The 22,346-nt window shown below is 35.1% G+C and overlaps 1 protein-coding gene across 1 annotated transcript in view; it reads left to right on the top strand.

Moving 5' to 3' along the window:
• CLSTN2 (calsyntenin 2) overlaps positions 1-22,346 on the top strand; it is a 250,974-nt gene that overhangs the window by 212,499 nt on the left and 16,129 nt on the right. Inside the window, exons 9-10 of the mRNA XM_070945192.1 lie at positions 10,742-10,904; positions 18,876-19,042. Of these exons, the coding sequence (XP_070801293.1) occupies positions 10,742-10,904; positions 18,876-19,042 (330 nt within the window). The remainder of the gene's footprint in view (positions 1-10,741; positions 10,905-18,875; positions 19,043-22,346) is intronic.

Here is a 22,346-nt window from a genome sequence, read left to right as displayed (position 1 = left end):
GAGAGAGGGGGAGACAGAGAGGGAGGATTTTGTGGTTCCCATTGTTTTTTTAGCAACCGATTCTCTGCCCTAATCACCAGCTGCGTAGGCGTGGCTCGGGGGCTGTCATATGACTGATGAAAGTGAGTGACGTTGAGTTGGCCACACCCACCAAATGTTCGTGGAGAATTTGGAACTTCAGCCTCACTCTTTTAGCCCAGCGGAAGCACCAGACTGGACCACAGCAACGCGTGGCCAGGTACAGCTAGTAAATAATAATAACCTTTTAGATATTTTCCTGGTTGTAGCCTAAACAAAAATTATTTCTGGGAGCAAAATGCTAAAGATCAAGAAACCAAGCTGGATGTCAGAACAGATTTCCAAGAAGAGAAGAAAAACCAAAGTCAAAGATAAAAATCCAGAAGCTTAAACTGAACTGCAAAGAGCTAATAAAAGAAATAAGAAGGCAGGGGAAATCATGGACAATTTCCTCAAAGATCTCTGAACTCAGAAGGAGGTTCATTCCTAAATTATCTATATAAACAACACAAATGATTAAATAGTAAATGGTTCAAAAAAGGTCAAACAAGATGGAAAAAGTATACTCAACATCCAAGATACCATAAATATTCCCTATTTACAAGAATTTCTAGTACTAGAATATAATGTTAGACCACCATCCTGGTCATTATTGAGTTGGAAGGTGACAGGAATTGATGGAATATCTACAGAACTATAGCCACCAACAGAAGAATAATCAGAAAAGATTCTAATTAAAGCATACCAACAAATCTGGAAATTGACAAAGTGGTCAGCTAGATGTAATAGGAGAAAATCAACAAAAGGAGATTTAACATGGAGGGCAAATTATTTCAAAATATCCTTAATTTCACATGCTAAAAAAGTACGCTTAGAATGGTTCAATGCAAATTACATCCTACATGGACAGATGTTTAAGGGATTTTAGAAAAAAATAAGGAACAAGAGATAATTGAGTCAAAGAGTATTTTTTTAAAAAGTCAATAAGTGCTTCATTGATTATTGAAAGGCCTTTGATTGTACCGACCATGACAAGTAATGGAGTGTCCATAAGAAAATGAAAAACCCAGAACATCTCATTATGTATAGGACAGGAGGCCACACTCTAGATGAACCATGGTGAAACAGACTGGTTCCAGGTCAGTAAAGTGAGACAAGGTTAATGTCTGAAGAATGAATTATAACTAATTCCAGATGCTATAAATGTAAGAACTCTGCTACTAACTTGTTTAATATAGCTTGACCCTAAACCTTTGCTCAATAAATTGGCTTTCACAAATTACCCCAAACCAAAAAAAATACTATCACAATTCGAATAAAAAATTTGTTTTGTTCAACTGATTCAACATCTAACTTTATTAATTACTATAAATATTAGTAATGTTGAGTATTTATTTTTTGGCCATTTAAAGCAAGAGTAATTTTTATATTCAAAACTATAGAAAAAGTGCATAGCATATTTGATCTTAAAGATTCTGTTCATGAGAAATTTACCATAGTATCTTGTTTTTACAAAATCCCTTTATTTATTTAACTTATAAATATGTATGGAGAAATAATAAATAATTAATTCGTGGAATAATTAGTTGAGTATTTTACGCTAAATCCCATAGGGTGATTTTTTAAATAGGCATTTTTTTAAAAAGGAAATTCAAAGTAAATCCATAACAGAAAGAATAAGCATGTGAACTGAAAGCACTAAGTAAAATATTCCTTAATGCTAATAATCAAGAGATGCCAATTGTTTATTAGCTATTTTTACTGTAAACAGTTGTTATTAGCTGTTTTCTAGTAGATAATAGTAGCCATGCACCAAAGCAAAAGTGTCATAAAAATGTTTCCGAAATGAAATCTAAAAGTAGTTTTCCATAAAATATTCGTACATTCATAAGGAATGATACATTTAATCCACTACTGGTGTGACAGAGTTTCTTTGCCTTCTCACCTTCTGTTCACCTCCATGCAAAACTCATCCATCTCCCACACAACGATTCATTTCACAAACAGAATAGGTACAGTTATCGTACAATTTGGGGGCAAGTGAACAAAGCTTCAATCTAAATTCTGCAGCCTAAGGAATTTCCAAGCGATAAGTACATACCTATTTCTGTCAGATTTATTTTTTCAAAGGCCATTTCTATTATCTGAGTACAAACATATCCAAGAAAAGGATACCAATTAAGTGGCTTTTAGAAATTGGAGCATCAGTTATTTTTGGAGGAACATTGCATACTGCTGCTTCAGGAAGTTCTAATAGTAAAAGTCTTGCTCCTTGAAGTATTTTAGCTGCTTTTCATCTACATAATAGGGGATGCTTTTTTATTCAAAAAGCTGTTTTGCACAGGATATATTTTGTAGCCTTAAAAACTGCCTTAATATCGTTTTCTTTCACTGGGCTATAAAGCTTACATCTACTGACTTTCTACTAAAGAAGCTTTTGAATGAGAAATTCCAATTAGCACATAACATTTCTTGTCTTCTGACCTTATCCTTGTTTTCATTAAACAAAATTCCTGCCTATTTTTCTATCCATTGGTGATAATTCTGATGAATGCTTTATTCTCTTATTTAACCTCACTATTTTTGATGTGACAAAATGTATCATCAAGCTGCCATATCTCCATCCATTTGATTTTCAAATCATCCCTAATTCATCTCAATAACTCTTCATGCTTTCTTGTTTGCATTGCATATGACAGTATTTTCAGAGCTTCTTCCTTAGGTGTAATGGGAAAAAGATACAGAGAAATAGTCTCCCAATAAAATACTTACGCTATCCCAAAAAGCAAAGTTGTTTCTCTCAGAGGGACTATTTTTCTTTATAGATTATGACAGAGTAGTGCCAATTTGCAGTGTTCATCATGCATAGACTGAGGATGTGGCCTTCAGCAATTAGGGTGTAGAATTCTTGTCTAATAGGATACATTATTAACCAATTCATTCCCCCATCACACTAATTTACTATTAACATTGCAGATTTCCATAGTATATTGATACTATCATCACATTGATCCATTGTCTTGGGCACATTTTTTAAGTTATTACAGTTCCTTTAACAATACAGTACATGAAGATTCCAATCCTTCTCCCAAAATATTTTTAAAAATCAAGTCAGTTTTCTTTCTAATAGCTTATTACAGAATCTTTTTGATCATTCTGTTTCTAAAGGCAAATTCTTTGTTTTCTGTTCCCATTCAAGTATTTATCTTGAGTCTTGGGAGACGCAAGAGGGTATTGTTTTTCAGTGCTTGAGCTGACCAGGAAGAGCTTCCTTTTCATTCGCAAAAGAGCACTTTTCAGGTTCTCAAATGCCCAGAGTCTTGCTCTTTCCAGCCATCTGTTTCTTTCTCTAGTACATATCCTGTTAGTTGAGCAGCTTCACAGCTTCAAATGCATCACAAAATAAAATATTCTCTGCAAAGATGTGACAGACTCAGAGGCAGATTTAGAGAGCATGGGTCTTCTTGAGTAGCTGAGCAAAATGTTTGATCTCCGTGTTATGGCTGAGAGTATAATCCTAAAGCCCTCCAGCAAAGGATCAAAGGAAAATTGTCCTAACTTATAGTGTTGTTCCATTCCTTGCAGTTAAATAAAAATGTGGCGCCTGAATTAACTAACTTTTCACAATGGTGATATGTTGAAATTCAACAGAGAATTGAAATTGAAATTCAACTCATTGATTTAAAATATCCACCATGGTGAACATTTATGCATGATCCTTGTATTGTATTACAGATTATACAAGAAAATGAGGGTAAATGTGTGTTGAGGGTACAGGACATTGCCTGATAAATTCTGTAAACGTACTGTATTAAGGCAATGAGCTTATATCATTAGGTGTAATATTTATTCTAGAAAGAGGGCAAATCTCAGTCCTAACTTCTCATAAAGAAGAAAGACACTTTTAGTATTCCATCATTTCCATGCTTTTCATCTGAGTATACAGACGTGTTTCAGATATATTAAAAAAGAAAGAGATGAAATAAAATATCATTGCTTTTTCCCCTCCAATGTCACAAGGCACTGCTACTTTCTGAAATAGTCTCATTCATGTTCATGGCCTCAAGGGTAATATCAGGAGGTGTGAGCCTTTAAAGCAGCTATTAATATTCAGGAAAGTCAGAGGTCTGTGCTTGCTTTTGATTTCACTTTGTTGTAAATGGACTGTTCTAGTCTCTTTCATTATCATCTTGATCATAAATAGTGACTTAAAGTGCAAAAAAGTATTATAGGTTGCAGTGTTGCTGAACTTTTGAAAAGAAATAACTGAAAAAGTCAGCAAGAAGGTTACTAAATGAAAAAAAATCAGAGTTTTGCTGATATGTGAATCTATAGATAGGCCAAAGGGCAAACGTAATTATTTCATCCATTTCATCTTGCCACTAATGTCATATATTTCAGAAAGGAAAAAAAGGCAGGTGAGGAAGTAACTTGCATAAGCAGAATTGCTATTCTCTTTTTCCTTGTCCTAGAGTTCCCAAAATTTTAGATATTATTTTATAGGAAGATCAGGCAGTATTGCCTGTGTCTCAGTAGAATAGACACTGTTACATATCTCATTGGTCCCCTAGTTCTGTTATCATATCCTTTATGGAGAGCTAGGGACTTTTCTAAAGCAAATTTTCTGGTTTGTACTGATGCAGATTGCCTGTTTTGTAAAGGAAGGACCAATTTCCAGAACAGAAGTCCACTTTATGATATTGTACGTTACCTAATAAAAGGCTTTTTATGTATAACTATGCAGAATTTAATAAATATAGTTAAGCTAATAAAGGAGTGTGGTGGCTCATGAGATTAGAATGTTGGGCTGACAATCAGCAAGCTTGTGTTTGAGACTCATTGATGCCATGGAGTGGGGTGAGCTCCTGTCACATGCTCTAGCTCCTGCCAACCCAGCAATTTGAAAGCAGGCAACCAGGAGTAGATTAATGGATACCACTCCGGTGGGCAACGTCATGGGGACATGAAAGAAAATCCCCACTCTGGGCATCCCCTGGGCAATGGTGATGTCACCGTCTAATCCTTTTGCCATGGAAGCACTTTGGTGTTTGTCTATGCTTCCGACATGGGGAAAAAAATGAACCTAATATAATTGCACAGTCATTTTGCAGATGAGACATATTCAGTTGTTTATAAAATAAATTACCTTGGTGAAAAATAATTTACCTTTGAACACATCTAGATTTTACAAAGGCTATTAACAAAATTATTGAAGAAAAATTACTACAAATGGGAACAGAACTGGAATTTAATTCTCACCTCATATTTTATTGGCCAAATATTACAGAAATTCAATTTTATATATGCATCTTCAATATGGCTTCCATTATCTGAGGCTGTAAAACTAGTACACCCACTGAAGCACATGGCTTTGAACTTGGGAGGATGAAGTCTGTCATCAGACCTTTTCTTCCACTCTCTGCCAGCCTCAGCAACCACATTTTCAGAATTTGGTTTCTTGAAATGATTGTATTGTGTTTAGGATTGCTCGGTCTATTTATTCCCTTCTGAAAATGTTTTTCCTGTGCATTTTGGAAGGATTTATCCCACGCCTGAGAGTTTATATTTTGAAAATATCCAGTGGAGAGTATTGCATTTAGATGCTTGACAAGCAATAGAACTACATAGCAACATTCAAATGTTTCCTTTTAGCAAATGCTTTTGTTATTCATATTCTCACTAAATCAGTTGTTTGCTTTTGACATTCCTTCCTTAGCACTCTTACCTCTCCAGATTCAGGATTCTTTTCAGCACCCTATCAAATTGTTCTGCCAAGAAAGCAAGTCATTGCTTTTCCCAGATTCTGCATGGTATTTTCTGCATCTATACCTTTTTCCCCATGTAACCTATAATTATTTAAGTCCTTGATGTTGAACTTGCCTGCCAAAGGTTTAAACTTTGTGAGGTTACAGCAGCATCACAGGAGTTTTTCAGGACACATGCCTAGAAAATTTTCCAGTAAAGAAATAAAGGAAATATGTGAAAAATAAGAGCATCTTGGTATATTCTTATTAAGTTTATAGGAAACATACAAAGAGAGAATCAAGGATCAGCATACTTGTTTCGCTGGATAAATTAATCTGCCAGTTTCTATCAATTTCTGTATCTATTTGTGATTTTTCTTAAAAAAAAAAAACACCGCATGAACATTCATATAGCCTAGATATTACCTACTTCACATTTTGAGAGTGTTCACATATACTCACTTTTGATGTATTTTTTGAGCTAAGAAATTAACTGCATAAATTTTGAAAAGGGGGAATAATGAATGAAAAATGAAAAATCAACACAGAAAACAAGGCCATTAAATTTCCATATTCCACAAAGCACAGGAAGAAATTGCTTGCCAGATCACTGAAATAAATCTCAAGTGCTCGCTGAAAACCAACAAGATCCATTAGGTGACTGGGGCAAACTATTTTAATCACACTGTCACCTTTGAAGAGGTCTAGGATGTTGACATAGCAAATGTAATCTAGAAAGTAAGCTAACATGGCAAAGGGTAAATGACAATATATTTCATCACCATTGCTCCAAAATAAAACACAGGTCCAACTTATGATGATGTATGTCAGTTGTGCTAGAGATGAATAGCTTGTTCCCAGTTGCTTGTCTCCAGTTTCCATAACATCGGCAGGACTCCAGCAATGACAATTTAGCATTAGTATGCACCACTTTCTGCTGGCCCTGAGTAAATAGACAATAACCAGTGCTACTTCTACTTGTTCTAGCCTTCCACAGTCCAGCCACAGTCGCTGCAACAAAAGTGGCATTAACTACAGTAATGAAGATGACAGTCACCTTTCCCACCTCACTGCTTTCACTACTTGTACCATTGGCCTACCAAATGGTAGCTTTTACTCCTTCACTGATAGTCAGATTCACTGCCAATCTCATCTCAAATCTTTGATTCCTATCAGGAGTTCCTTTCTTCCATTCTCAATGCTTCTTCAATCCTGCTCTCATCTTTTAGCTCTATGTATACTATCCCCCACACATCCTCATCATGTTAATGAAACTTCATCTTCTCCAATATAACCTTCAATAATCAAGCAGCCTAACTGCATCCTTTCAAAACCCTGTTCCAATGAAGCAGTTTAATTTATTTTTTTACTCTATTTATTGCCCAGATGCCAACTGACTCCGTACAATGTACAATAATACCAATAAAATAAAAATAGAATACACGATCATTTTAAAATAATAAACAAGAACAGACGGCAAATCCAGCTAACCTCACCCACTGACAGTCCTTTCCATACCAGCATTAAACTCTCTGTGAGCTCTAAAACAGACCTGCCGGTTGGTGTGTATGTGTGTTTGCATGCGTGCGCGCACATATGTGCATGTCTGTGTATCGGAGTATGTATATATGTGTGTGTATATATGTGTTATATATTTTGTACATCTAGTACCAATGTCTATAATGGTCCCTTCTCTTATTTTCTCAGAGAAACCACCTGTTAATTTAGTTGGGCTGAAAAAGAGTGACTACCTCAAAGTCACCCAGTCAGCCTCCATGCCTTATTGCAGGGGTGTCAAACTGGTGGTTCACGGGCCGGATGCGTCATGTGCAGGCCATGCCCATCCCAGCTCCACAAATGGGAAAAATGTCGCAAAAATCACATGACAGCAACATGACGCCGTGAGTTTGACACCCATGTCTTAGAGAAAACTGAAGCCCACACTTTCTCAGTTTCTAGCCCAACATGTCAACCATTGCACTTGATTCTCTTTCTGTATGTGCAGTGATGCGTAAGTAACAGAGCAAGAGAAAATATTTCTGTGTCTATTATCATGAAAAATAATTGTTTCTGTACTCCAGTATTAGTCCTTTCAACTATCCAGAGATTTAATAGAAAAAAATAGATGTACTTCTATTTAGTGTTTAGTGCTCTCTGAGCTTTGCTATTTACTTGCAGATGTAACATCATCATTGTGATTATTCAAAGCTTTCTTAAGTTGCCCCAGCCAAGCAGTAATTGTTTGCAGGTAGGGTAAAACTATCAACCTGCCTGGGATTCTTCATGAAAAGTCTCTGAGATAGCAAATACACAAGGCAATTTCCTTAATTACATTCAGATGTCTAAAACTAATGGTATAAGTTTGGAAATTGAAGTGTAGCATGTACAGGGTATATAGACATAGGTGTTGTAGAAAAAAGGGTGATTTATATTTGCTATACTTCACATGTTGGCATCAATACTTTAGTGTCAACACAGACTTCCTAAAATCATGATTGCCCAACTTCTGCAACATGTGAGACAACTTATAAATATTCCATTTTATAAGTGATTTGACATTGGCACTGGCATTGTCTCAACATAAATTATTTTAGTGCTCCATTCAGAATATTTACTTCTTCTTCCCCATGCCTTGAATTATAATGCTTATGCAGGCTTGAATTATAATGCTGATTTAATTTGGGCAGACTCTTTAATTCAGAGTTCCCTTTCAATATTTGGATCAAAGAGATCCAAATTGCTATTCTAACTTGATACTTCAGCAGGAAACACTTGTTCAGTTTACAAATAGTCCTTGAGTTACGACAACTCATTCAGCAACCATTCTAAACTGCAATGGCACTGAATGAAAGGGACTTATGACCTGTCTATGTCTCTGTGATCACATAATCACAATCCACTCACTTGGCAGCTGGTTCACAATTATGCACAAGAAGTGCAAGTGGGAAAGCTAGGAGGAATTGTAAGTTGCTCCTGCTGTCACAACTTTTTTAATTATCCACCCATCCATGCACCATCGTGTTTGTCATTGGCATTTGCACACCTGCCCACACTCCATAGCACATGCTACAAGGACCCACACACCTGCCTGTGCTCAATAACATGTGCCTATGGCACTCACCTCCGCATAGCTCTCACCAACAGCTCTCATTTGCTGGACTGAAACTCTCTCTACTTCTCATGTCATTGTCAAATGAAATATTTGGTCAATGACCCATGCATGGATTAAGACAGCAGTCAGGAGTGTCAAGTGTTTATGTAACATCATTCTGCATCACATAGTGACAGAACTGCATCACTTAGTGACAGAAATTCTAGTCCTAAGTGCTGTCCTAACGTCAGGACTATCTGTAATGATTTATTTCAAAAGAGTGTTTGAATCAAGTTTCTGGAATCGAAGTGCCACACCATAACATGGTCATACATTTAAATGTTTTTGTGATAACCATTTCAATGGAGAGAATCAACTACACACAACTCTAGCAATATGTGTACAGCATAGGGATCTGTACCAATATAAATTATACAAAAACAAAAAAGAACCCCTGGGCTAGTGGTGAAATCTAAAATTTGTTACTCCCGGTTCTGTAGGGTTCTCTGAACCATCCGCCTCTATCACTCTATCACTCTATCAGGCAATCCGGTCTGAACCGGGAGCATTTCACCCCTGCCTGGGCTAGATCTTGCATAAAGTTGTTTTATTTCAGGTGACTGATCTTAGATGAAAACTGTATTATCTTGTGAAATGAGCTGCTATTTAAAAGAATTAAGGAATATATAGTTTGAAAGGGACTTCAGAAGTCCGTGAGTCCAATTCCCTACCTGGTGTAGGAATCCACAACTATATTATCCTTGACAAATCTGGCATCTGTTTATATAGTTCAGTAAAGAAGAATGTACCGCTAGCAGATCTTGATGTTAAGAATTTTTCCTGATGTTCAGCTGAAATCTGCATGTTAGTCATTTTGAAACCCTTCTATCATGTCTTGTCACCTGAAACAACTCTAAGTTATTCTACCCCACATTCTATATGGCAGCTTGAAGATAGTTATGTCTTTATACATGCCCAGTTCCTTGTAATTTCTCCCTTTCAGGCCCTTATATATTAGTTAGTTATATATTAATTATATACTAGTTGCTTTCCTGTTGAAATTTTCAAGAGTGATAACATCCTTCCTAAAATGCAGTGCCCAGAACTGGACTCAATATTCTAAATACAGCCTGTAATTGATGGAGAAGAGTCAGTAGCTATAGTAATAATTAATAGGTAATAACTATTAGCTTACAGATAATGACAGCTATGTTTTTAATTATGCTTCTGCTTGCAAATTTTATAGCATTTTAAACAAATAGATATCATGAATTATAACTAAACAAATCCATCTGAATATATTCTTTAGGTAACCAGCTGTTGCCAAGTTGTGAAGAAAATTATAGTGAGCCTTCATGCTGTATTAGAGAAATGGTGATTGTACTGTTATTTATTCCCTAGCTTGTAGATTGAAATTATACCTTCCCTTTAATATAGATATTATTACCCCTGAGAAAACTGTTCTAATATTTATGGATGAATATTTGAGAAGGGGAAGAAAAGATGGAGCCTTTCTTCTTTCCTATTGGTGTTCATTCTGCATAGGAAGTGAATCCTAATAAAATCCTTAGGAACAAATCTACCTAGTTATTTCTTCCAGTTGCTGCATTGTGTTTTATAACAGCATATACTTGAAAAAAATTAAACATGCATATGTGGCTAAATCACACAGCACTTGATCAAATCTTGTATGTATTATTTTTACATTTTTTATGCAAAAGGAAATTCTGAAATAAATATTGTATTTTATATCCATAAAAGTGTAACAGGATCATGAAAGACCTCCAGTTTAAAGTATAGCTATATTCACTTGTTTTGCTTTATCATCTCCCAAAGCTTTGTTCATAAAGCTAGTTAATATTTTCTTTCCTTTTCTTTTGTTCTTTAGATTTGTGATAAAGAATGGCACTACTATGTTGTCAACGTTGAGTTCCCAGTAGCTACCTTGTATATGGATGGTACAACATATGAACCTTACCTTGTAACTAATGACTGGCCTATTCATCCATCACATATAGCAATGCAACTCACTGTTGGTGCCTGTTGGCAAGGTAACTATATTAATTTGAATGAGAAAATTGAAATTTCATTGTATTGATATTTCTATTAAAAAGAGGAATGTATTTAATGAAATCATAGTTTAAACACCACCAACTGAGGAATGTTCTCTGAGAAGCATTTAGACCTTCCTAAAGTTTTATGCAAAAATGTAGGCAATACACATCCAAAAAAAGTAATTTAATTTAATTTTTAGAAAACAAGCATTTATTGAACAATTTAGATATTCTCAATGCAGCAAGATATAGTACTTCATTATTCAAATCTACATAGCCACTCATTTCACACACACACACACACACACACACACACACACACACACTCCTTCAGATCAATTCTTCCAATAATTTATTGGAATTCCCAGACCTTTTCTGTTTTAATCCATTCATTCATACCTGGAATTAGAAATTATGTTTCATTTATTATACACTGTGCTGTCTTGCAAATTGTTAAAAATTACTTGACTAAAAAGTGTTGCCCCGTTCTACTCCAAATAACCATTTAACTATGTATGTTTTATTTTGATTCATTTTTCCATACTTTTCTTTTACTACTACTGATATTACATCATTCATTAAATAGCTTGATGATACCCTTTCATTGATTTCTTTCACTTAGTTCATGTACTATGATTTCTTTGGTGTTAACTTAGTGTGACTTAACAATTTGTAATTCAAGAAGATAGATATAGATATAGATATAGATATAGATATAGATATAGATATAGATATAGATATAGATATATGAATTGTGAAATCATGTACTGTACTTCCTAAAGTGTGGGGTTCTAATATAGCTTGTTTTATGTTGAATTTTATTTATATACACATAACATTTCACTATGAAAATAAGGATAATTGTTCTTAATGTAATAAAGTCTACCCTTATGTCAACCTTCCACAAGCAGACTCTGTATAATATGTGTTGGGATTGCAACAACTGGAATTTCTATCCAGCTTAATTTTCAACCATTTTCTTTGGGAGGGAGATTTAATGAGTTCTGGCAATCCTAAATCAAATGACATATATTACAAAAAGCCATCAAAACATTATTAATTCCTGTTCCATTATATGATGATGGTGTTGATGTTGATGATATTTGGTTTATGACTATAATATTGTATTCATTCAATTTTCCTCTCATGCTTCAAAAAGTCAGCTAATTAGAAATTAAGTGCTTGACAATCATGCACCTTAGTTAATAAGTTGTAAAGTCTTAGTTAGGTCTCATAGCTGTTATTTATTTTGAAGTGATACCACCTCCAGCTTTACACTTCTGGTCAAGCATATGCAAAGAAGAATGTATCTGTATAAACAGAATGCATTTTGAATTTTCATTTAATTGTTCTCACTTCTGCCATCTTCAGGATGCTAAGGACAAGAGGAAATATTGTGACTCAATCTATGCTTCTCCATCTGAACTGTAGGAAAGTGTTCTCTTGACTGAGCTTTGAAAGATCCTTGAGTAATAAAAACTCTCTTGACCCACTGCACACAAAAAAGGAATTGAGAGACTTTATATCTCAAACTTGATTGACAATTGGAATTCCTAGCCCTAGCTCCTAAGACTTATCTGAAACTGAAAAAGAGCTGATGTGATTCCAATCTTCAAGAACTTGGGGTTTGCAAAAAAGCATCTGAAGGACTCTCAGACTGTGAGAAACAAACTCTAAGCGGGCTTTCCTGTGTTTTGCACTGAGGAGAGGCTTCCATCTAGTCACTCTGCCTTAAAGCCCAGATTGGTGGAGGGCTGCAGTGATGGTTGTCCTTCTGAAACTCTGTCCCATCTCCACACAGGATCTCTGGAGCTCAGTCAGAGTGACTATTGGGTCCTTGGCCACTTCTCTTACTAAGGCCCTTCTCCCCTGATTGCTTAGTTTGACCAGGCAACCAGCTCTTGAAAGAGTCCTGATTGTGCCAAATTTCTTCCATTTGACAATTATGGAGGCCACTGTGCTCTTAGGAACCTTCAGTGCAGCAGAAATTTTATTGTAGCCTTCCCCAGATATGTGTCTTGTAATAATCCTGTCTCTGAGCTTAACTTAACTCATCACTTGAAATCCAGTTTTCATTCTTTTACTCTTGGTTGGTTGTTTCCTGAGATATATTTCTGTGTCCATTGATTGCCGATTTTTAGAACATCAAAAATAATACAATAATAGCAACATAAATAAAACAGTTTTGTGGTTTGCTATTTGTGGAGCAAAAATTTAGTTAGAGATTTTTTTTTAAAAAAAATGCACAGCTGAAATATATGTTTCAGAGCAAAAAGATAACCAATAGTACTGTAAAAATAAAACATTTTATTGTATTAAATAAAACTGCCTTCCAAACTGAAATCAGATGAATCTTTATAGTCTCCATTAAGCAACACAATGCAAATGTAACTATAGGTCTAAAGATTAGCATAAAAGGATTAAAATAATTGCCTAGAGGTAAGTACAAAACAGAAAGTTTAACTGAAAGGAATTTTGAAGATAAAAAGCCGCGCTTGAAAGATGAGTGGCTTTGCTTTTGTTTTGCCTTTGAATTCTTGACTCCTGTAACTGCCAGAATAAGTCTTGAAAAAAGCTTGGAAATCTTTTACCATTGCCTCGTTCCTATGCCTTACCTAAAGTGGCCTAGCTGGGTATATGCCTAAGGCAAGACAAATGGTCTCCTGGTTTCTAGCCTGCTTTTTACCCACAACACTTCTTCGGTTTTAACCACAATAGTACATGGGCAAACAATCGATACAAACCGGTATCAGTAAACCGCTCCAAACTCGATTGCCGGAAATATTTCAGCAACAGAGTGGTCAATGCCTGGAATGCTCACCCGACTCCATTGTTGCAGCCTCAAACCCTCACAGTTTCAACTTCAAACTGTTTACCATGGACCTCACTCCCTTCTTAAGAGGTCCATAAAAGGGGAGTGCATAAGCGCACTAGCGTGCTTACTGTTCCTGTCTTACTGTTTCCATTTCTTTGTATTTGCTTCCTTTGTTTATGTTTATGTTCATACCTATACTTGTTATCTGTACATGTTTGACAAACAAACAAATAAATAAAATAAACACCAAACTGACACTCATTTATACATTCCATTCCATTCATTCATTTATTCATTCATTCTGTCTTTATTATTTTTTAAAATAACTCAAGGCAGCAATTCTTCTTCTTCTTCTTCCGTCAAAATGCTTATCCCTTCTTCTCCTCCTCCTTCTCCTCCTCCTCCCTTCCTAATGAGCCTTCTTCCTCCTATTTTCACCACAACAAGTGAGATGAGTTGGCTGAGACAGAGTGATTTGTCCAAAATCATCCAGTTGGCTCTCATGTCTCACAGTTTCCCTGTTTCTAGACTGGTTCCTTAACTAGTAGACCAAACTAGCTTTTTATTTAGATAATAAAAAATAAATTTATCCTAAACATAGGAGAAAGCCAATTAAGCAAGTTCCATAATTAAGCAAGTTCAGGTGCTATGGATTACTATACACATATGAAAATCAATGTTAGGCATAAAATTACATATTTTCAGACATTTCGTCTATTGGCTAGAATATTTTCTGTTTAAACATAAGTTTCATACAATTTCAGCTTATTTTTGAATGTGTTCCATATTATAAGAAAAGACATTATTACTGCCACCTGCTATTCTGTCATTCACATATATGGCTGTTTGCCCACCTGCCTATCCTTTTCTCTTTCTCTGAATAAGACTGAATGGAGAATAAAAGACAGTTATCTCTAACCAATTACTTTTTGCATTTGAAGCTAGCCATTTTTTTTGCTATGCAGATGAAATACAACCCAAATTATATTTTGTATGAAACAGACACATTGATTAAAGATCTCTAAAAGTTGTACTTGTTTTCAACTGCACTGAAAAATGTACCACAAACTAAAGAGTTATCACACAAGCAATCCCTACTGCTAGTATAAATTAGAAAAAAAATCTTTCTATGCCCTCTTTTTCTCCAAATTTCCCTTGTTGATATATAATTGATATATTGATATAATTATATTTAATTGTAGTTGGCTATAGTTAATGAAATTAAATCATTTATCAATGATTGTGACTATATTCAAGAAAACTCAGCAGTCATTTTGGCCACTTGCATAGGGAAGACAGAGATGGCATGTCTTCAATTCTCCCATGGTTATTATTGGCTAATGCATGAATAAGACGTCAATTAATCAGATATGCTAATTGAAATGATCATAAACATAGGGAGTAGTTCATTATACAAAGTATTTCTCTGTAGCATTCTGAGGCTCTTTTGGTTTCCAGAATATATTACTATTTATTTTTAATTAATGGAAGGGGAACCATAAAAATATAACAATGTTAAATTATAGATCACAGTCCATAAGTATGGATATACTAATCAGTCTAAATTTGACCCATATGCATATTGCAGCTACTTGTGGATTATTTTGTTCTATTAAACAGAATGATTTTAAAAAATAGTGCCAGGAAAAAAATACTTGGTACTTTGTATATTTTATACAAATTATTAATTTTTCCAGAAATACATGAATTTTTCTATGCAGCCTTTTCCCCTAAGTAATTATTCTAGTATATAATTTCTCCTGAAAAATTTTACCTATTATTCAGTTTATTAGCATGCAATTTAACTTGCATTTTTTTAGAAAATTCTCTCAAATATGGTATTGATATAAAAGTTTCAGAGTGATAAATAAAAGTAGTGCTGGTCAATAAAAAATAATAAATTTTCCTATTTTTACTGATTGCAGTCATTTTTTGAAGTTCTAAACAGTTACATAAATTTAAAATATATTTATCATACTTTAGTAACATGTTTTTTTCCTTTTAAAACATATTACATTGTCCTAAAGGTGCTTTTCACTAGGCAACTGGATTTTCTTGTTTTTTCTTTGAAGACGTTTTGCTTTTCATCCAAGAAGCTTCTTTTGCTCTGACAGGATAGTGGGGAATGGAAGGATTTATATTCCTTGCAGACAGCTGGTCATTTGCATCCTTTTAGAGGGCCGTTGAAGCACTTGGAGGTTTATCGGTTTCCTCAGGGTCAGCTGAGTAGCGCTCCTGGTTCCTATAGTCTTCAGCTTTTACTCTGGAAATCCATTCCTACTCCCACATCATTCAAAGGGTGTTCATCCCAAATTGTATAGCTAAAAGTCTGTAGAGATTCTCAGTCATTCAGGTCATGGAACAATCATAAGACAACCATGACCTGAATAACTGAGAATCTCTGCAGACCTATATCATTACATTGCAGTAATGTTTATCTATATCTGTGGTAAACAAATCTTCCTATTAAATAGAAAACATCTTCCATAAAGCCAAGATATAACTGGTCCCTTTTTCTTTTTTAATTTATAAGTAATCTTTCTATATCAAGGTCTGGCAAAAAAATTAGCTATAATTCATTTTTCCTTGTATCCCATGAGATCAAGGTAGAAATCATAAGAATTTTTCAATTTCCATCCTAAGAACTGCACGTAGTAGCACTAATTATTTAATTAAAACATAGAATAAGAATTTATTTCCTTAGGGTTACAATATATTCATGGAGTATCTAAATTCTCTTTGTCTATCTTTCTTGGCATCTACCCCCAAGATATCATTCTCCTTATTTTCTTTACATTTTTCTCTTTTTTGAAAAATGAAATCAATTCATACCTTGAAGTTAAACAATGGTCTTTCCAAATTATAAATGATAAATAATTTTTGAGAACACACACTGGCCCTGTGTATAACAAAAGACTGTAGTATTAAGTTTCAGTTAATCGGATGAATTTTAACAATGATAGTAAGAACAACTTCACAATAGCTGAATTAATCATTGCGAGGGATACTGAGCTTCCTTTTATTGGATGTGTTTAAACAAGTGGTTAAACCGATAGCTATTAGGAATAGTTTAAATGGAATTCCATGCTCTGAGCAATGGACTGATATTGAAAGTCAAAATAATCCCTTAAAATTTTTGATTTTACAAAAATGTAAAGGAAGTATCAGTGTTTTGACACTCCGCCTACAAGAGTAACTTTTTGTCAGAACTTCTTAAATGGTTAATTTTATCACGGCATGTTCAGATACAGAGAAAAGACCATGTGCTTGCCATTTCAAGTTTGCAAAAACTATCAGTTGTATTATTAATTGTTGCAAGTAACTAAATGCTTGTGAAGTTTGGCTGCATTTGGCTGGGCTCAGGTGGTACAATGGCAATAAGGTTTGTCATTAATTTTATGATGCAGGTGGTTTCGTTCTTTTTTTTTTCCCTGGATGTATGAATGCATTTCATTTGAACTGTCTCCTTTATTTAATTTTGTTGTCTGGCTGATGTTTGGCACTGAAAGATATGACCAGTGTTTGTAGTTCCTTGAGAAGACTGATTGTTCAGCTAAATAATATTTTGAACTATAAGGAATCCCATTCATTTATCAGTGCTTTAGACTTTGCTTGCTTGCTTTCCCAGGGAAAACCTGGAATGCTTTCATGCAAATGATGCCAACCTGTTTATTCCTAACAGTTATTTAAAATATAAAACAGTTAGTTAAAATATAAAAATACTCATATTTACATCAATTTGTGAAACACACATCCAGAAAAGTTTCTGTCCCTTATTCATTTTTCTTACGGTATAAACCAATGTCATTTTAAGCAAATGTTGTCATTTATAATAACTGATGTCATGATATTCTGAATCCTATTTCTTTGGAACTTGACCTCTTTCTCCAAAGCAAAATTATTTCATTGTTAATATTTACATATACCTAAAATGTGTGATAGTATTTTAATATTTAAAACCCCACAAAATCCAATACATAAACTGTGGAAACTTCTGAACAATTTATTTTGCTGGAATATTTCAGTATGGAGCAGAACTGTACCACAGATTTAATTGTAGCTCATGGAATTAGTACTATGTGACTGATTTTAACATATGTTAGATCAATACTTTTTGCCACTATTATCTTTCAAAAATATCCTGTATATTTTTCTTCCTGCATACACCTAGTAATAGCACTTAATATTTAAACTTATATATCGCTTCATAACGCTTTACAGCACTCTGCATGTGATTTACAGAATTAGCATATTGCCCCCAACAATCAAGGTTTTCATTTTACTTTTCATTTCATTTACTTTGGTAGGATGGAAGGTTGAGTCAACCTTAAACAGGTCAGGATTAAACTCCTGGCTGTAGGCAAAGTCAGCTTGCAATACTGCATTCGAACAACTGCACCACCATGGCTCCACTTATTGGTCTTTCGTCATTGTTTTGATCCTCTGAAAATCTCTGTAAGAATTCACTTGCCCAGAAGGTTAAAAGAGAGTGAAAGTCTTGTGCATTCATAGAATCCCTGCAAATGTATAATTTTTTCACACCAATATTACTGGAACAATTTATTTATTTATTTCCTTATCTATATTTCAAGAAACCATTACAGAAAAGCATAGAAGCATTATGCAAATTTGTGTTGTAGCTAAGCAAATTGGTGGACATTTTATTAATTTAGCGTATCTATTTCTGCTTTCAGAGATATTACTATTCCTGGTTTAGATTTAATTTCGCTGATATGTAATTTTTAAATCTGGCATTCTATTTTCAGTTTTTTGTTTTACTATATTGAACGTGCATCTCTTCATATATTTAACATAATGAGATGTTGAATTTATCCTGTTTCTAAACTGAACAGTTTTCCCATCATATATTACAGAAATGATTTTTTTTAATGCTATGTTTCAGGCTAGGATATATTTTCCACACCTAAAATATGTGCAATAAATGATGATGGAACTATAAGTAGAATTATTTAACTCCAAAATAATAGTGTATAAGCCATTTTCTTCTTCTTTCAGCTTTGTTTATAAGAATAGCAGCCCGATTATATCAGTTGTTTCAAACATATATGACAGTGCTGAAAATATTGATATTCCGGAAAAAAAATGCATTTATGAATGATTACTCATGACAATTTGTGGTTCCTTTTCAATAGGAGGAGAAGTCACAAAGCCCAGATTTACTCAGTATTTCCATGGCAGTCTTGCCAGTCTTACCATACGGCCAGGCAAAATTAAGAGTCAAAAAGTGATTTCCTGCTTGCAGGCTTGCAAGGAAGGTCTGGATATTAATTCCCTGGAGAGTCTTGGCCAAGGAATAAAGGTAAGAAATGAACTGGTACAATCTTTACTAACATCTAAAACTGATTTATGAAGTGTAGACTACAAGATAGAATACAAAAGCACTCCAAGATGCAATCTAATTTGCCATAAAGTCACACAAAGACATGATAAAAGTGGAACATTGGGACATCAACTGTGTTCTTCCTAGTGTAAACCAGTAGTGGGTTTCAAATCTCGGTGCTACCAGTTCGCTATCAGTAGCGCACAGGAACGCACACTCGCTTTGTGAGTGCACAGCACTTCTGCGCATGCACAGAGCATTTTTGATGATATCTGGGTGGGTGGGCGGAGCCTCCCGCCGCCGCCACTACCATTTCGCCCAAACCGGGGTGAACCAGGAGCAATCCACCACTGGTGTAAACCTATAGAAATTAAATGGTGAAAGTGTTTCACAACCATTCAGGATTTCCATTTCATTCTGTCAATGGAATGATTCTGCTTTTGTGCAGTACTAAACAGACACAAATTACTTTTTTTATTTTTTATTCTAAGTACAATTCATGAGAACTTTTTAAAAAGTCAAGCCCCTAGTGTAGATTTCACAAACTGTAACACATTATGCATACAAACCATATGACAGCCCCACCAGTGGGAGTAAGCCATAGTAGATAAGTATTGAAAAAAAATGGGACAAACATATTACAGATACCATATTTTTCAGAGTATAAGATACACCGGAGTATAAGACACACCTACCTTTTTTGGTTAGGAAAAGAATAAAAAGAAATCTCCCTCTGCCTCTGAGCAATTTTGCCTCGTTGCAGCAAACAGCAAACAGCCTGCTTTACTTTCATTTTTGTTTTCAGCATAGCTTAATGGGGGAAAACAAGGGGGAAAAAAATCTGCTCCAGCAATTTACCTCTTTGCAGCAAGCAGAAGAGCCCTGTGCAAAACAGCTGAAAGCAAATCAGCTGAGAGTCAGGAGGCTGATCCAATCAACTTGTGCTAATTAACCTGTGTTGAAGCTGAAAGGAGCTGTTTTTTCTTGCTGTTTGCTTGCAAGGAGGTAACTGCTGCGAGGCAGGGGCCAAAGGGTGGGGGCCAGTGGGTGGGCGGGGCTATATTCGGTGTATAAGGGGGTTGTGTAGACTGAAGAGACATAACACCACCACAAAGGGGCACTAACATGCAAGAAACCGATACAGTTAGACGGCTAAAAACAAACCATAAAAGCACAAATAATAATATTGCATCTAACAGCAATAAAAAGAAGCAATGATTACATAGTGTTCTTTCAAGATTTCACAGTACTGTGCAATGTTTCCTGACTTTCAGTTCCATAGGTGTTATGGTAGCTGCTTTGTTCTCTTCAGCAAGAAAGCAAGTGGTATCTTTTTTGAACTATTTTTAGGGGTTCTAGTTTAGATAATTTACTAACAGAAATTATAATACAGAAATCCTTGCATCCACTTTTTTATTGCTATTTAAAGATGCAAATATAATTTCTAAGTGTTTTTATTTTCCCCATAATAACTTCATCCTCCCAGGATCTCTTTCAATCAAAATATCTTCCAGCCTTTCTTCTTTTCTTACTGGTTCTATGCAGGGGTGAAATCCAGCAGATTCTAACAGATTCTGGAGAACAGGTAGTGGAAATTTTGAATAGTTCAGAGAACTGGCAAATACCACCTCTGGCTGGCCCCAGAGTGGGGTGGGAATGGAGATTTTGCAGTATCCTTCCCCTAGAAATGGGGAGGAATGGGAATTTTGCAGTATCCTTCCCCTGGAGTGGGATGGGAATGGAGAGTTCGCAATATCCTTCCCCTGCCATGCTCACCAAGCCACACCATGCCCACCAAACCACACCCACAGAACCAGTAGTAAAAAAAATTGAATTCTACCACCGGTAACATCTTTTCCCCTCATCCCCCAGGTTCATTCACACATTCCATTACAAAAAGCCAACATGATAGTTACAACTGCCTGATCAAAAGCACACTCCTTGGTAATGCCTGACATTAACACATGCATAAAAGGGTAAGGTCTTTGATTTCACTGTCATCCCATAGAGACTCCAGGCTAGTATGAAATCTAATATAAAAAATAGACTTTGTACAGATTATGAATACACTGTAAATATGGTATTTATACAACATCCATTACTGTTGCTTGCATTGTACTGCTTGCTGCTCTTGGAGTAGGGGTAGGGAGGAATCATTAAAACAAAGACTAAAAATAGTATAGTTTTTGCTGATACTATATCCAGATGTCCAACTACGATTAGCCAACATGGGAAATTATCTGCTCTAAAATTCCAGTTTAGAATCTCTGCCCTGTTCCAGAATTTTTGTACTCTCTGGAATATTCCATCACTTCAAAGATTCTGCTTTTTGGAATCTTGGGTGTGATGCTGTGCCTTAATTAAATCCTAATTATGAGATAAAAAGTGGAATAATTTGCTACTAGATTTCAGAAATTCGTCCAGTCAAAGATGTCTGGTTAATAACAGAATAATAGAATTGGAAAAACATTGGAGGTCTTCTAGTCCAATTCCTTGCTCAGGAAGGAAACCCTATATCATTTCAGACAAATGGTTGTCCAATCTCGTCTTAAAAACTTCCAGTATTGGAACACCCATAACTTCTGGAGGCGAATCGTTGCACTGATTAACTGTTCTAACTGTCAGGAAATTTTCTTTAGTTCTAGGTTGCTAATCCATCATGTACCATTAGAAAAGGAAAGCAGGAACTCAAGCTTTATTACTGTTCCTCAATTTTTATATGTTCCTCTACAAGAGGAAACATTGGCTGCAGGGCTTCTTTGTTTACAGCAAAAGGGGTTCATTTGCAGTGTACTTAACGGCATGTGTGCTTTCTAGAAATTAAAAAAAAAATACTTTGTTGCTTCATTATGAAAAAAAAGCTGCTGCCTACTTATGCTTTTCTTTACAATATTGGAATTTTGTTTCGTCATAATGCCAAGCAACACAGAGGGGCCAGTTCGTTATTATTCAAAGACTTTGTCTTCTCCTGAAAGAAACTATGTTCAAATTGAAAAAGAGGCTCCAGCTTTATTCCAGGAGTCAAAAAGGTCCACAGCTCTCTCTGTGGCCATGCTTTTGAAATTTATACTGACTTCAAAACTCTTTGGGGAATCTTCTCTAATACAAGGCCTAATACCCTTAATATTTTTATGCATCATTACAGTCTCCTGGTTAATGCTAATGATTACTCACTTTTCTATTGCCAGGAATAACAATAGCCAGAAGTCATAGTCTGACTCACCTGCCACATAAAATGCCAGATTTTAAACTGCTATCACTGCTGGAAGTCTTTTTTTTTTTT

Source organism: Pituophis catenifer, unplaced genomic scaffold (assembly GCF_029215685.1).
Source record: "Pituophis catenifer annectens isolate HBS135680 unplaced genomic scaffold, rPitCat1.0.hap2 SCAF_6, whole genome shotgun sequence".
Classification (NCBI taxonomy): domain Eukaryota; kingdom Metazoa; phylum Chordata; class Lepidosauria; order Squamata; family Colubridae; genus Pituophis; species Pituophis catenifer.
This window is presented reverse-complemented; position numbering and strand designations above follow the sequence as displayed.